This window comes from Oncorhynchus gorbuscha, linkage group LG12, assembly GCF_021184085.1.
Source record: "Oncorhynchus gorbuscha isolate QuinsamMale2020 ecotype Even-year linkage group LG12, OgorEven_v1.0, whole genome shotgun sequence".
Classification (NCBI taxonomy): domain Eukaryota; kingdom Metazoa; phylum Chordata; class Actinopteri; order Salmoniformes; family Salmonidae; genus Oncorhynchus; species Oncorhynchus gorbuscha.
In genome coordinates, this window is record NC_060184.1 from 75702695 (window position 1) to 75718831 (window position 16137).

At 40.1% G+C, this 16137-nt stretch overlaps 1 protein-coding gene across 1 annotated transcript; it reads left to right on the top strand.

The window, feature by feature from the left end:
• The first annotated feature begins 1169 nt into the window (after window positions 1–1169).
• Window positions 1170–15829, top strand: LOC123991409 (myosin-7-like). Its single transcript, XM_046292982.1, has 40 exons — window positions 1170–1250; window positions 1381–1422; window positions 2418–2626; window positions 2973–3116; window positions 3208–3364; window positions 3454–3481; window positions 3572–3677; window positions 3828–3920; window positions 4340–4403; window positions 4492–4590; window positions 4986–5089; window positions 5256–5394; window positions 5489–5607; window positions 5812–5961; window positions 6056–6226; window positions 6385–6694; window positions 6791–6864; window positions 7053–7258; window positions 7358–7481; window positions 8005–8141; window positions 8231–8486; window positions 8714–8956; window positions 9039–9215; window positions 9310–9455; window positions 9531–9621; window positions 9714–10103; window positions 10201–10327; window positions 10425–10543; window positions 10630–10826; window positions 11611–11794; window positions 12431–12596; window positions 12895–13019; window positions 13107–13415; window positions 13523–13726; window positions 13826–14122; window positions 14274–14378; window positions 14479–14574; window positions 14693–14827; window positions 15154–15202; window positions 15702–15829. The coding sequence occupies exons 3-39, from the start codon at window positions 2426–2428 to the stop codon at window positions 15172–15174; spliced, it is 5814 nt and encodes a 1937-aa protein (XP_046148938.1). The 5' UTR covers window positions 1170–1250; window positions 1381–1422; window positions 2418–2425; the 3' UTR covers window positions 15175–15202; window positions 15702–15829.
• Window positions 15830–16137: the final 308 nt, after the last annotated feature.

Sequence of the window (16137 nt, forward strand, 5' to 3'; positions counted from 1 at the left end):
TGAAGGATACAAAGTATATTGAAAGCAGGTGCTTCCACATAGGTGTGTTTCCTAAGTTAGTTAAGCAATTAAAACCCTATCATGCTTAGGGTCATGTATAAAAATGCCCAGTTGCCCATTTTTTTTGTGACTACCATGGCTAGAAGAAAACATGTCAGTGACTTTGAAAGAGGGGTCTCACAGGAGCATAGGGGGTTTAAAAGTTGTGTGTGTCTCAAGTCACCAGATCTCAACCCAACTGAACACTTACGTGAGATTCTGGAGCAGCGCCTGAGACAGAGTTCATCACTACCGTCAACTAAACACCAAATGATGTAATTTGTCCTGGAAGAATTGGTGTCGCATCCCTCCAATAGTGTTCCAGAGACTTGTAGAATCTATGTTCTGGCAGGTTGTTGTAGCCCAACGCTCCTATTAGGACACTTTATGTTGGCCTTTCCTTTATTTAGGCAGTTTACATTTTATCAGACGCTCTCATCCAGAACGACTTACAGTAGTGAGTTCATACATTTTCATACTTTGCTCCATTTGTGGCTTAAATTAATTGAATTATGGGCTCTTCATAAACTGTACACCCAAAGAACAATTTCACAGGGTTATTTTTGTCATCAAGGACAAAGGGAAAGAAACTGTCACGTCAACAAGATGAGGTCGAGTTTAATACTTCAGTAGCTGTTACAATGCAAAGAAGAGTGACCTTGTCTTGGTGAACAAAAGACAGCTGCACTTGTCATAAGAACCCTATTGTGAGTTTACGCACGGCAACAACACTTTCTTATGTCACCCCAAGTGTTCACAATGAGCAAAGTATAACGGGGTATTTCAAAAACAAAAAACGGACATACATTACTTATGGTTTCAATGTTTCAAACTGTTTTTGGAACTAACTTACTTTGCGTCAGTGCACGTTAAAATATATAATTGGATTAATTCCCATTGGTCAAATATACATGCTTGGCATTTTTAGATGACTACAGTGCCTGAGACTGCCCTATGATCAAGTGGGCTTTCAATGCAGCCAATTTCTCCCCTCCTCTGTCCACCCTGGAATAGCCTGTTGTTAGAACGAGCCTGATAGGTCAAAAGAGGTATACACCTCTAGCCCCAAATACAGATCTTTTGAAATAATCAGTCTAATTCATGTCCTGACATGGCCCATCTCCATATAGGGCTGATCAACACTCTATAAAGAGTGATGGAGACCAGGGGAGACAGACCAGGGGAGACACAAGGCACTGGACATCCTGAAGGTAAGCATATGGAGGCAGTCTGCCGAGGAGGGCAAAAATAATCATCACAGGACCAAACAATTGTCATTACCACATTTAAACTGGCAAGTTGATTGATATTGGTCTTTATATTTGTCTATTTCATTCTCAGTAGAGATCCTTTCCAACGTATCCAGGGTGTGACCAACAACAGGTAAGAATCATAATCCTCTAAAGTAGGGGTTCTACTACATGCCTCCTAGTGGTTTAATGTGTTTCATGAAAACTATTGAGTTTTCCAAATTCTTATTCTAATGCCATTTTTTATTTTGGTCTGTACTCATCAATCTAGTCAACTTGTATATGATGCATAATACGTCTTTCCGTATAGTAATTACATGTAGTCAGTGTCATCACTAACACAAGCTGTAGATTTGAGCTACAGTGGACCTAGCTACTTTTGGTCTGCTGTGAACCTCACATGTTTTGGTTTATTTTAAATGTGTTATTGGTTTGCTGACCTTCATATTGTTCAGATAAAGTCCTATCAATCTAGGGTTCTAAATCGGGTAGCCTACTGGTGTTCTGACACGACACCATTTTTTAAAGCTATTATTTAAAAGTTCTATTGGTCTGCCATGCTACAGAATACTACTCACATAAACAGTATATACATACAGTGATACTAATATTTCAATTGATTTAGCTCTTTAAAATAATAATAATTTACTTATTAAGGCTAATTTACAAGTATAGTGTAGAGAATCATTGTACTATCTAAAACGATGTGAAATAACTTTATATTTTCAGCTTTTTGAAGCTGTAGAAAACTGAAAGTAAAATACACAAAAACAAAACTTAAGAATGGGAAGCATAGAAATAGTGCATATAGAACAGCTTCCTAGCCTTGCTTTCAATGATCATGACATATCTATAACACATATTTCTATGTTAATTTGGTTGGGTCGCCCAAAAAGTGACATGTTGCAGCTTTAAGTTTGAGAACAGTTTGTTATGAGAATCCTAGCATACAACACACCTTGGCAACAGTGAGACAGTAAATCTATAGTTTAGTAAATGTAACCTAATAATATATACACAAATACATACATATCTACATCAAATACATTATATTATTACAACTCAAACCTGGTACTGTGTGTAATATTACATATGTATGTGTCCAATGCTCTTTTCCTGCCTGCACAGATTTAAGAATGGGGGACGCGTTGATGGCAGAGTTTGGGGGCGCAGCTTCCTATCTGCGTAAGTCAGACAAGGAGCGTATGGAATGCCAGACTAGACCCTTTGACATAAAGAGAGAGTGCTATGTGCCAGACCCTGAGGTTGAGTACGTCAAGGCCACAATCACCAGCAGAGATGGGGCTAAAGTCACCGTTGATACTGAGTTTGGAAAGGTAAATATTTTGGGGAGAAGCATTTCTGAAAATATATGACCTGGAGAAAATCACAAGATAATACATTTTCTGCTAGGATAACTCTATGATTGATGAACAGTTAGTTATAAACTGAATTGAGTTATGCGCTTTACTGTTGACTATAAACATTCTTCTCACAAGAGATAACAAGGAGCAGAATCCTGACTTGAGATCTTTAACTTGTATGCAAATCAGGCATTACATGTAAATGGTTGATTTGTGAAAATTCAACATTGTGTGCAATCTCAAGATAGGATTTGTCTTAAAAGTGAATACCTCTTCACCTTGAAAATGAAACAAATCATTTAATTTGCTCATCTTTCAGACTGTTACTGTGAAGGAGGATGACGTTCACCCCCAGAACCCGCCAAAGTTTGATAAAATTGAGGACATGGCGATGTTCACCTTCCTGCACGAGCCTGCTGTGCTGTTTAACCTCAAAGAGCGTTACGCAGCCTGGATGATCTACGTAAGTCAAGCCTGACTGCTAATATCTCCATTAAATCAAACATTCATTCAAATGAATTAAACTAAATCTGCATCTCCCTCGTCTTCCACAGACCTACTCAGGGCTGTTCTGTGTCACTGTCAACCCCTACAAGTGGCTGCCAGTGTATGATCAGTCTGTTGTCAATGCATACAGAGGAAAGAAGAGGACAGAAGCTCCTCCTCACATCTTCTCCATCTCTGACAATGCCTACCAGTACATGTTGTCAGGTAAAATATCACTTTTCCTTTTCATCTACATTGGCATATCAAATAATTTTTGTGTAATGACACATTTACTGATACTTCTCTTTCAACAGACAGGGAAAATCAGTCTGTTCTTATCACGTAAGTACATCAACCAAAGGTTATATTGATTTGAGGCTATTTAAGATTAAGATAAATTCTGAAACATCAACATTTGTATTTCAATCCCAGCGGAGAATCCGGTGCTGGAAAGACTGTGAACACCAAGAGGGTCATCCAGTATTTTGCCAGCATTGCTGCTGTCGGCGGAAAGAAAAGCGCTGCAGAAGAAAAAAAGGTAAACAGAATGCAAATATTCATCATTATCAATCCCAAAATGAAACATTCTTTATGGCTGGACGAGCATATGTTGACAAAATCAATTTTTATTAATGTAGTATTGGTGTTCATTGCAGCATTTTCACATTGTATGGATGTTGATTTCTAGGGGACACTGGAGGATCAAATCATCCAGGCCAATCCTGCCCTGGAGGCTTTTGGTAATGCCAAGACCATCAGGAATGACAACTCCTCTCGATTCGTAAGTTTGGTCTTTGTTTGCAGTCAAAAGACCATTCAAATCTCATCCTATATTTTAATCTTATCTGTTATCTTCTCGATTTGAATTTTATAAGGATAATAATTTTATTAGGATCCCCATTAGTTGATGTCATGACGTCAGCTAATCTTCCTCGGGTCCATCAGCTAATCTTCCCTTTTGGGACTGTATGTGTGCAACAGACCTGGGTTTAAATACTATTTGTTGTTTCTTTCAAATACTTTGTTTGATCGAGCCTGCCTAGAGTGTGAAAGGTGTGATTTAAACTTTTGGGACTATTGCATCAGTTCCACTACACCACGCAAGCTCAATCAAGCACACCTATTCAAAAAGAAAACAACTACTACTTGAACCCAGATCTGGTGTGCTCATTCATTTCTGCTTTTGACAATAACTTTCAGGGTAAATTCATCCGAATTCATTTTGGAGTTACTGGGAAGCTTTCGTCTGCTGACATTGAGACTTGTGAGTACAATAGTATATTTGCTCAGAATTGAAGGTCTCTTTAACAGGAAACACATTAATACCAAAAGCATTTTTCCATACTGATCAGATCTACTGGAGAAGTCACGTGTAACTTTCCAGCTCAAGGCTGAGAGAGATTATCACATCTTCTACCAGATCCTGTCCCAAAAGAAACCAGAACTGCTGGGTGAGTATTAAATCATCAAACACGACTGAGCAGGCTTAAGGTCTTATTCTGAATTCAACTGAGAACTCCTGATTACAGTGGGGTACAGATTTATTGGATCCCATGATAAAGATGAGCAAAACAAATACTGTAATACAAATACTTAGCTACATTTGTTTTATTATATACATTTTATACTCATTCAATTGCTCAGAGAAAGAGATTTTGTTTAACAAAATCCTTGTGAGGACAACGACACTGAGCCTTTTTCTAAAATGACATTGGGAGGGATCTTAGACCAGCGGTTCCCAAACTGTTGGGTGCGCCCTGGTCGGTAGGGGGGGGTGCCCTTACACTATATTATGCTATACTACAGCCTGAACACAAATCAAACTGTGCTGTTCGATTATTTTCAGAGATGCTACTCATCACCAGCAATCCCTATGACTACGCCTTCATCTCCCAAGGAGAGATTGCTGTAACTTCCATTAATGATGCAGATGAGCTAATGGCTACTGATGTGAGTAAAATATGTTCATGAACACTGTATGTGCTTGGAAGTAAGCATTTCACAGCAAGGTCTACACCGGTTGTATTCAGGGCATGTGAATAAATAAAATGTGATTTGATTTTGATTTATTCCACTTATATCCAACACAAAAAAATGGCTTTTATTTCGAAACTAGGATGCCTTTAATGTGCTTGGATTCTCCCAAGAAGAGATTAATGGCATTTACAAGCTGACTGGGGCCATCATGCACTACGGCAACCTGAAGTTCAAGAATAAGCAGCGGGAGGAGCAAGCAGAGGCAGATGGCACTGAGGGTGAGCACTGATTAAAAACCTCTCACTTTAACATAATATCTGAAGAATCTGACGCTCAGAGTGCCTCCTCCAACCATAAAATTTGCCTTTCCAGATATTGACAAAGCTGCATATCTGATGGGCCTGAACTCTGCTGACCTGGTCAAGGGGCTGTGTCACCCAAGGGTCAAAGTAGGAAATGAGTGGGTCACCAAAGGTCAGAGTGTCGACCAGGTGAGTCTCAAAAAAGTTGTACATTTCCAGGAGATAATAATTTTGAGCATAAAACTTCTGTCTAGAGTTGCTAATATGTTCATGCCTGTGATTCCTCATTGATGATGCCTTTTAGTCCAAGGCCTGATCTGTGTCTGGGAAACTGTCCCTATGCGTTTATGTGGAGTCTATGTTTTGGTAAATAATTTTCTCAATATTTTGAAGGTTTACTACTCCATTGGTGCACTGGCAAAGAAAATTTACGAGAACATGTTCCTCTGGATGGTGATAAGAATCAATCTTACACTAGACACAAAGAACGCTCGCCAGCACTACATTGGTGTGCTGGACATTGCCGGCTTTGAGATCTTTGATGTGAGTGTTCGATGTACATTTTATAAATAGGACACGTCACAAAACGATTCATCTGAAACATTACAGCTGAAGTAACTGTAAACTTCTATTTCAGTTCAACACTTTTGAGCAGCTGTGCATCAACTTCACTAATGAGAAGCTGCAACAGTTCTTCAACCACCACATGTTTGTGCTGGAGCAGGAAGAATATAAGAAAGAGGGCATCGTCTGGGAGTTCATTGACTTCGGCATGGACTTGGCTGCCTGCATTGACCTCATTGAAAGGGTTGGTGTCTTCAGTTTCGCAGTAGTTTAATTTACATGATTGAATCTTTAGGATTTCAAACATTACACGGGCAATCTTCATAAATGTGCTTCAACAACAAATTATTCTCATATTTATGCCTTAGTATTAATTTATTTTCATTCATTTTCCCCTTTCAGCCCATGGGTATCATGTCCATCCTTGAAGAGGAGTGCATGTTCCCCAAGGCCAGTGATTCTACATTCAAAGCTAAGCTGTATGAGAACCATCTGGGCAAAAATGCATGCTTCCAGAAGCCTAGGATTATTAAGGGTAGACCAGAGGCACATTTCTCCCTGGTTCACTATGCTGGCATTGTTGACTACAACATTGGTAACTGGCTGGTGAAGAACAAGGACCCGCTGAATGAGACTGTGGTCGGACTGTTCCAGAAGTCAAGTCTTAAGTTCCTGGCCAACCTCTTTGTGAGCTATGCTGGTGCAGAAGGAGGTACTATGTGTTTTTATCGGCAAAGACTACAAATCACTAAAATAAATACAAATGTACATGACAATAGTATATTTAATTGATGTCATTATCATACAGCACCTGAAGAAAAAGCGGCTGGAGGAAAGAAGAAGAAAGGCTCTTCCTTCCAGACTGTGTCTGCATTGCACAGGGTAAATCTGACTTTAAAGCAATATACTTTTGATGTTTTCAAATGGCAGAAAATAACAAATGTATTATATTTGTGCTAAATTTGACATGTCAGTTTGTTGTGGATTGGCATGATAGCATTAAATGCCGTTATGACTCGTGAGGTACTGGGAGTCATTTATGGAAAATTCTACATTTGTCATACTTACAGGAGAACTTGGGTAAACTCATGACCAACTTGAGGTCTACTCACCCTCACTTTGTGCGTTGCCTCATCCCCAATGAGACCAAGACTCCTGGGGCCATGGAGAATCCTCTGGTCATGCACCAGCTGCGCTGTAACGGTGTGCTGGAAGGCATCAGGATCTGCAGAAAGGGCTTCCCCAACAGGATCCTGTATGCTGACTTCAAACAAAGGTACAAATCATTATGCATTTCCTGTCCAAAATAAATTCAACTGTTTACCTATTCAGGTGTTCCATTTTTTAAGATAATTGCTTTCTAATTTATATTCAGATACCGCATCCTCAATCCAAATGCCATCCCTGAGGGTCAGTTCATTGACAACATGAAGGCAGCAGAAAAACTGCTAGGCTCTCTGGACATTGACCACACCCAGTACAGATTAGGACACACTAAGGTATGTTCCCTAAATAGATGAAAAGCAATTAGACCTGTTGGACCAGCAGCAATTACGGGGTCCAAGCAGTATATTACCACTAGGTTTACCTGATAAATGCCTGTTGAAATAACTGATGATATACCACTGAGCATGCTTTCTACATATCATCTGTCTCTAGGGGAAATGGATCAAGTCAAGAAATGCAAATATTTACCATGTAGTAGATCCATATCTGGCTATATATAAGATATTAAAAGCATTGTGGCATACTGTTAGAGATAGACTTTCTGTACATGTTTTTTTTTAAATGTGCACATTTTTTTCACTCTCGGTCATGCTGGGACAGAAGTTGTAAAATCAATTGCACATGACAAGGCCATTTTCACAGAGGCAAGAAATTAGCCGTCTAAACATGACTACTACGTTTTGTAAATCTGGGAGATACCACATTCAAGTTATTTATGGTCAACTGGCAGAAAAATACAATCGTACAAATACAAGACAATCCATGCACCAAAGTATGGCCTTGGTTTATCATTAGGTGTTCTTCAAGGCTGGTCTCCTGGGTACCCTTGAGGAGATGAGAGATGACCGTCTCGCTCTTATCATCACTGGAATGCAGGCCCGATCACGTGGTCTACTTGCCAGAATTGAGTTCCAGAAAATTGTTGACCGCAGGTTGGAATAAGAGTAGATAAAACTTCTGCAGACAATATGGTGGAGGTGGAAAAGGGTGTATAAAAAGCTACTTCTGTTCCATTTCACAGGGACGCCTTGCTTGTGATCCAATGGAACATTCGTGCCTTCATGGGTGTCAAGAATTGGCCCTGGATGAAGATGTTCTTTAAGATTAAACCTCTGCTGAAGTCAGCAGAGACTGAGAAGGAGATGGCGAACATGAAGGAAGAATTCCTGAAGCTTAAAGAGGCTTATGCTAAATGTGAAGCCCGTAGAAAGGAGCTGGAAGAGAAGATGGTCTCCCTTATCCAAGAGAAGAATGACCTGCAGATTGCTGTCCAAACTGTGAGTAACTTTAACTGCACCACAGTTACGTTTCTGCACTCACATCCTTTGTCAGAATTGCCTTAGCGAACTAGAGAAATGTAAAAACAGAGAAAGAGGAGACATGATTTGCTAAATAGGTATGTACAATCAGCAGAACATTTGTAGTCTCCAAATATTTGGCCAAGAAACACATTTCTGAGCTTTGGAGAATTTGATATACTTACAATATATTGACACATTGACAGTCAGAAGACACTATTGGTGATGCTGAAGAGAGATGTGAGGGTCTGATCAAGAGCAAAATCCAGCTTGAGGCCAAATCCAAAGAGCTGACAGAAAGACTGGAGGATGAGGAGGAGATGAATTCAGAGCTTACTGCTAAGAAGAGGAAGCTGGAAGATGAGTGCTCAGAACTCAAGAAGGACATTGATGATCTGGAGCTCACCCTGGCTAAAGTGGAGAAGGAAAAGCATGCCACAGAGAACAAGGTAAAAGTTATTCTTCATTATTGTATTGTTAAAACTCCAATGGATTGTTTTGGATGAAAACGTAATGACATTGTTTCCTTAGGTTAAAAACCTGACTGAAGAGATGGCAGCTCTGGATGAAATCATTGCCAAGCTGACCAAGGAGAAGAAGGCTCTGCAGGAGGCTCATCAGCAAACGTTGGATGACCTGCAGAGTGAGGAGGATAAGGTCAACACGCTGACCAAGGCCAAAGCCAAACTGGAACAGCAAGTTGATGATGTGAGTACCAAATAGGAAATAAAAAATTACAACAAATGAAGTAATATCCTAAAATAGCCTACAGCACAATAGTGTTTAATATATCCTTAATCAGCTTGAAGGGTCTCTGGAGCAAGAAAAGAAGGTCAGGATGGACCTTGAGAGAGCCAAAAGAAAGCTGGAAGGAGACTTGAAGTTGACCCAGGAGAGCCTAATGGACCTGGAGAACGACAAGCAGCAACTGGAGGAGAGAATGAAGAAGTAAGATCACAACCCACAAAATCTAATGAATAATTCCTTTACAGAAAGCTCTAAAATGTGTACTTTACTTATCAGGAAGGATTTTGAGACGAGCCAACTCAACAGCAAGATTGAGGATGAGCAGGCCATGAGTGCCCAACTTCAGAAGAAACTGAAGGAGCTGCAGGTACTTTAATAGTATTGTTGAAAAGGTCAACATTGTGTTACACTTGTTTATGTTCCATTCTTACCAAAACTTTTAAATTCCAACCATTTCAGGCCCGCATTGAAGAGCTGGAGGAAGAGCTTGAGGCTGAGAGAGCTGCCCGTGCCAAGGTGGAGAAACAGAGGGCAGACTTGTCCAGAGAGCTGGAAGAGATCAGTGAGAGGCTGGAGGAAGCAGGTGGAGCCACTGCTGCCCAGATTGAGATGAACAAGAAGAGGGAGGCTGAGTTTCAGAAGGTGCGCAGAGACCTTGAAGAGGCTACTCTGCAGCATGAGGCTACAGCTGCCACTCTGAGGAAGAAAAATGCTGACAGTGTGGCTGACCTGGGAGAGCAGATTGACAACCTTCAGAGAGTGAAGCAGAAGCTGGAGAAGGAGAAGAGTGAGCTCAGGCTGGAGTTGGACGATGTGGTCTCCAACATGGAGCAGATTGTCAAGTCTAAAGTATGTGGTATCACTAAGCAATCAAAATGTGTTATGCTTTTTAATGATGGAATCTAGTGACGGTGTTCTGTCATTCAAAAAACAAATCTGTTTTTAGACAAACTTGGAGAAAATGTGCCGCACTCTCGAGGACCAGATGAGTGAATACAGGACGAAAGCTGAGGAAGGACAGCGATCCATCAATGATTTCACTATGCAGAAAGCAAAGCTTCAAACTGAGAATGGTATATTAACAAAAAATCTGGACATTCACATGAACAGCAACAACAAATAACCAAATAAATAATATAATTAGAAATAATTAGAATTGCATTAAAACAGGTGAACTTGCCAGACAGCTGGAGGAGAAGGACTCTCTGGTCTCCCAACTGACCAGAGGTAAGCAGTCCAATGTTCAGCAGATTGAAGACCTCAAGAGACAACTGGAGGAGGAAGTCAAGGTATTTATACTAAAAATGCAGTGTCAATAATCAACTTCATTTAACCTCCGGCATAATTTGATTCTTTACAAAAATGTCCTTACCAGGCAAAGAACGCACTTGCCCATGCAGTGCAGTCTGCTCGCCATGACTCAGATCTGCTGAGGGAGCAGTATGAGGAGGAGCAGGAGGCCAAGTCTGAGCTGCAGCGTGGCATGTCCAAGGCTAATGCTGAAGTGGCTCAGTGGAGAACCAAGTATGAAACTGATGCCATCCAGAAGACCGAGGAGCTTGAAGATGCAAAGTAAGGACGCTTTATTATACAAAAGTATTGTAACCAATAGAATGTTATATATATGGGGGATACAGATTCAGGAATGGCTGAAGGATTGCAACATTTACCTGGTTAACTCTGCAAATAGCACTACTGGGTCATCTGAAAAGTCATAGTCAAATCGATCAATAAAATAATAACACACTTAGCAAAAATTGTTATTTTTAATTTACAATCTGTAGAAACTAAGAGAATAGAAAGAAAGGTTCAGAACTTTTGTGAAACTTCACAACTGTATGGTGTTCAGAGATAGATGGGTGGGGTTGAGGGTAGCTGAAAGATGGGACTGAAAACAAACAAAAGATAACTAATGTAAAATATACTGTGTCTGTAAAATGTATATAGTATGTATAAGATGGAAGTAGGAGCCTAAGTGTTGTTGTTGTCGTCCATTAGTTTACTCCAATTAGGGGAGGGATGGTAGGGTTGGGGGAAAATAATAAACAAACACATATTTAAAAAATATATACATTTAATAATATATCTTTAAAAAAATATATTTATGGGCGATTGGAAAGTATGCAGACAATTACATTGATAGAAGCCACAATCTATTTGCAATATTGAAGCTTACAAAAAAAACAAGGTTTCTGTCTGACATTTAAGGCTATTCAACCTTGGCTGAATTAGTGACACACAAAAGTACATGATGAATAGATAGATAGATTCATAGATTACCTGATATAGAACCATTAAATATCAGACAGAAAAAAAAGGCAGATGTCTTAAATGTTTCTCATCTATGTCAATCCAGGAAAAAGCTGGCTCAGCGTCTGCAGGATGCAGAGGAGGCTGTGGAAGCTGTTAATGCTAAATGCTCCTCCCTGGAGAAGACTAAACACAGACTCCAGAATGAGATTGAAGATCTCATGGTGGATGTGGAGAGATCCAATGCATCTGCTGCCGCTCTGGACAAAAAGCAAAGGAACTTCGACAAGGTAAGACAATTAAATGTAGACAAGTCCAATTAGACTTCCTATTAGTCTTCATTACCACTGTGATTATTATTTAACCCTGCTGGTCATCTATGAACATTTGAACATCGTGGCAATGTTCTGTTATAATCTCCACCCGGCACAGCCAGAAGAGGACTAGCCACCTCTCATAGCCTGGTTCCTCTCTAGGTTTCTTCCTATGTTCTGGCCTTTCTAGGGAGTTTTTCCTAGCCACCCTGCTTCTACACCTGCATTGCTTGCTGTTTGGGGTTTTAGGCTGGGTTTCTGTACAGCACTTTGTGACATCAGCTGATGTAAGAAGGGCTTTATAAATACATTTGATTGATTATAGTACATAATAGGGACAGCATGTAGACTAGTGGTTAGAGAAGCAGGCCTTGAATCTCAGCTCAGATGCGCCGACAACCAGAGGTTGCTGTCGTCATCCTACATACCCTTGAGCAAGGCACTTCACCCCTATAATTGCTCCAGGGGAGTTGCACTGCGGCTGACCCATTGCATTCTGCCCGTGTTTTCTCGGGGGCTTAGGTTGTGAGCATCGTTCTTCTGTAAGTTAATGGACAATAAAGTACCCCTTATCCTAATCATATACTGTATTGAAACCACTTACGTGTCCAGGTCCTGGCTGAGTGGAAGCAGAAGTTTGAAGAGTCTCAGACTGAGCTAGAGAGCTCCCAGAAAGAGGCCAGATCTCTCAGCACTGAACTCTTCAAACTCAAGAACTCCTATGAGGAATCTCTGGATCATCTAGAGACGATGAAGAGAGAGAACAAGAACCTTCAAGGTCAGAGAATGTGCATTATTGCCTATATAACTTAGTTAATTAAAGATTGATAGGTTATAGAGATCACAAAAATATTGTAGTTATTAGGCTTGGGTGTTTTTTCATATGTATCGTATACCGGGGTATTTTGAAATACCGATGGTATGATTTCCAATACTGTAAATGTAACTATCTAAGATGTGCCAAATAAATATGCACCAACGGTAATACCGTATACCCCGGTATGAACATCTAGATACAGCCCAACCCTACTAGTTGTCACAAAAAGATTCTGATGTAAAATTATATTTTTCCACAGAGGAAATTTCTGACCTGACTGAGCAACTTGGTGAGGGAGGAAAGAGCATCCATGAGCTGGAGAAGATCCGTAAACAGCTGGAGCAGGAGAAGGCTGAGATACAGTCTGCTTTAGAAGAAGCTGAGGTAAGAATAGAAAACATTTACAGATAGTGAAAGTTCCAGAATTGAATTGTAAAATCTTCTAAACTATGGGTGGCTGTGTTCTCATAGGGATCCCTAGAGCATGAGGAGGGCAAGATCATGAGAGCACAGCTGGAGTTCAATCAGGTCAAAGCTGACATTGAACGGAAGCTGGTGGAGAAGGATGAGGAGATGGAGATGAATAAGAGGAACCAGCAGAGAGTGGTGGATACCCTGCAAAGCTCCCTGGAGTCAGAGACTCGCAGCAGGAATGAAGCTCTCAGACTGAAGAAGAAGATGGAGGGAGATCTCAATGAGATGGAGATCCAGCTCAGCCAGGCCAACAGGCAGGCAGCAGAGGCCCAGAAGCAACTTAAGGGTCTTCATTCCCATCTGAAGGTAACACCTCCACACCATTGTGAATTAAAAACATTGCTTGTGCCTTCACAAAAAGCCAAACCACACTGTGAAACAAAATATAGTAAAATCATAAATTCTCTCTACAGGATTCTCAAATGCAGCTGGATGATGCTCTTCGTGGCAATGATGATCTGAAGGAGAACATTGCTATTGTAGAGAGACGCAACAACCTGATGCAGGCTGAACTGGATGAGCTGAGAGCCATGGTGGAGCAGACTGAGAGAGGCCGCAAACTGGCTGAGCAGGAACTGCTGGATGTTAGTGAGAGAGTTCAGCTGCTGCACTCACAGGTAAGACGGTAATAGATAACAATTTGTGTTCTCCTTAAAATGTCTGCAATTTGAGATTTGTTGAGGTTATATTAAAAGGAATTTGTCATATATGTGTAGAACACCAGCCTGTTGAGCCAGAAGAAGAAGCTAGAGGGTGACACATCCCAGCTTCAGAATGAAGTGGAGGAGGCTGTGCAGGAGTGCAGAAATGCTGAGGAAAAGGCCAAAAAGGCCATTACTGATGCTGCCATGATGGCAGAGGAGCTGAAGAAGGAGCAGGACACCAGTTCTCATCTGGAGCGCATGAAAAAGAACATGGAGCAGACCATCAAGGACCTGCAGCACCGCCTGGATGAAGCTGAACAAATTGCCATGAAAGGTGGCAAGAAGCAGATCCAGAAGCTGGAGTCCAGAGTAAGTGTCTGAGGCCCAGCTACATAATCTTCTATTCATTCTAAATCATTTTTTCATATTTATAGTCATATTTCTAGCTTTAATATTAAAAGCAGTGGTAACTAACAAGGTAAATGGAATTAATGTGTTAACATTCATCATTTCTTTCTAGGTGAGGGAGCTAGAGAGTGAAGTGGAAATGGAGCAAAGGAGGAGCAGTGATGCTGTGAAAGGTGTCCGTAAATATGAGAGACGCATCAAGGAGCTCACCTACCAGGTACATCACATATTTTAACTTGACAGTGCATTATTAACACGCTAAGAATCAAATGCAAGACACACAAATGACCAATTTTTTCCTTTCTTTTTGGGTACAGACTGAGGAAGATCGTAAGAATTTGTCCCGTCTTCAGGACCTGGTGGACAAACTGCAGCTGAAGGTCAAATCCTACAAGAGAACTTCAGAAGAGGCTGTAAGTAGAAAATGTTCCATCATCCAACTAATACATCTGTAATTCTCAAATTGTTGTTTGCAAGAAACTTAACATTATTCACAGGATTTTTAACATTCATATTTAACATTATTCACAGGAGGAACAAGCCAATTCCAGTTTGGGCAAGTTCCGCAAGATTCAGCATGAACTGGATGAGGCAGAGGAGAGGGCTGATATTGCTGAGTCTCAGGTCAACAAGATGAGAGCCAAGAGTCGTGATTCCGGCTCCAAGGTCAGTGAAGTTGCTGTTTCAATGTACATAGTTGTAATGGTTATAATTAAGCAGATTCCCATTTGTAATGTATGGTAAAATCCTCAACCTTAAATAGCTTCAATGCTAAAGTCTGGGATCTGGGACTCTGTTTAATGGTCATTTCAATTCTCTATATTCACCCATTGATTCCTGAAGAAAACAAGTAATACATTAATTATGTGTTAAATTGTTACTAAGTAACTATACCTTTTGAAGTTCCCAACTGTAAAATTTCAACCAGAGGTCACAGTATAAATGGCAGTATAATTTTTTTTCTCATAATCAATCCATCTTCTCCATCACAGAAAGGAAAGGAGGAAGAGTGAGGTCAAGAGTTGTGATGTCGGCTCCCAGGTCAGTTCTTTCCATCAAAATAATTATATTGGTTTTCATTTGTCATGTATGACGACGGCCCTAACATCAATATCTTTGTAAGTATTTGATGTCCAATAACCTTACAACTACCTATAAAGTGTTATTCTATTATATTCTATACATTTGAATAATATTTCCTGTCATGGGTTAAAAAATGTTTTTTCAAAAGCATCATATTTATTGGTTTAAGTGGTGACTTACTGTGATGGCAAGCAACGGATTTTTATTTACTTATAAATACTAGACATTTACTTAGATAAACACTAGACATCGTTGCTTCTTTAATTGTTTTTGTAAAATCTTTAATTTACTAGTAAACATTTTGTGTAATGCATGATGTTTGTAGAGTACTCTGTAAACTCAAACAAGGTGCCCTAATGTTTAATTTATAGTTGATGACCCACAGAATATTCTAAGAATGTTTTTAGTGTTCACGATATTTAATTCAATTTAAACCTTTATCCATCTTCTGTCACAGAAATGTCATGATGAAGAGTGAAGCTCTTGGATGGACCTTACTGAAAATGTCCTGACTGTAGTGATTTAGTTTTCTATATTCTCCATGCAACATGAGCAGAATAAAGAATAAAGGCAATTTAAAATAGGCCTTCTGTGTTTTGCTTGTTTCTATTACAAACAGGAATTCTAGACATTTTATTAGCATGAAATCAACTGTCATTTAACAAAATTAAGTAAACACTGGTTTTCATAGAATATACTGAGATTTAGGGGACCCCACAGAGAATCAGGAAAATAGACAAACATCTCTGGTGGTGCTCCTGGGCCAAATTCTGTCCCCTAAATCAGTGGCTTCCAACCAGGGGTACTAAGGACCCCTGGGGGTACTTAGCCTATCCACAGTGGGTACTTGGGAAGACTCATGAGACCATAGGCCTACTGGTCAAATGCAGGAG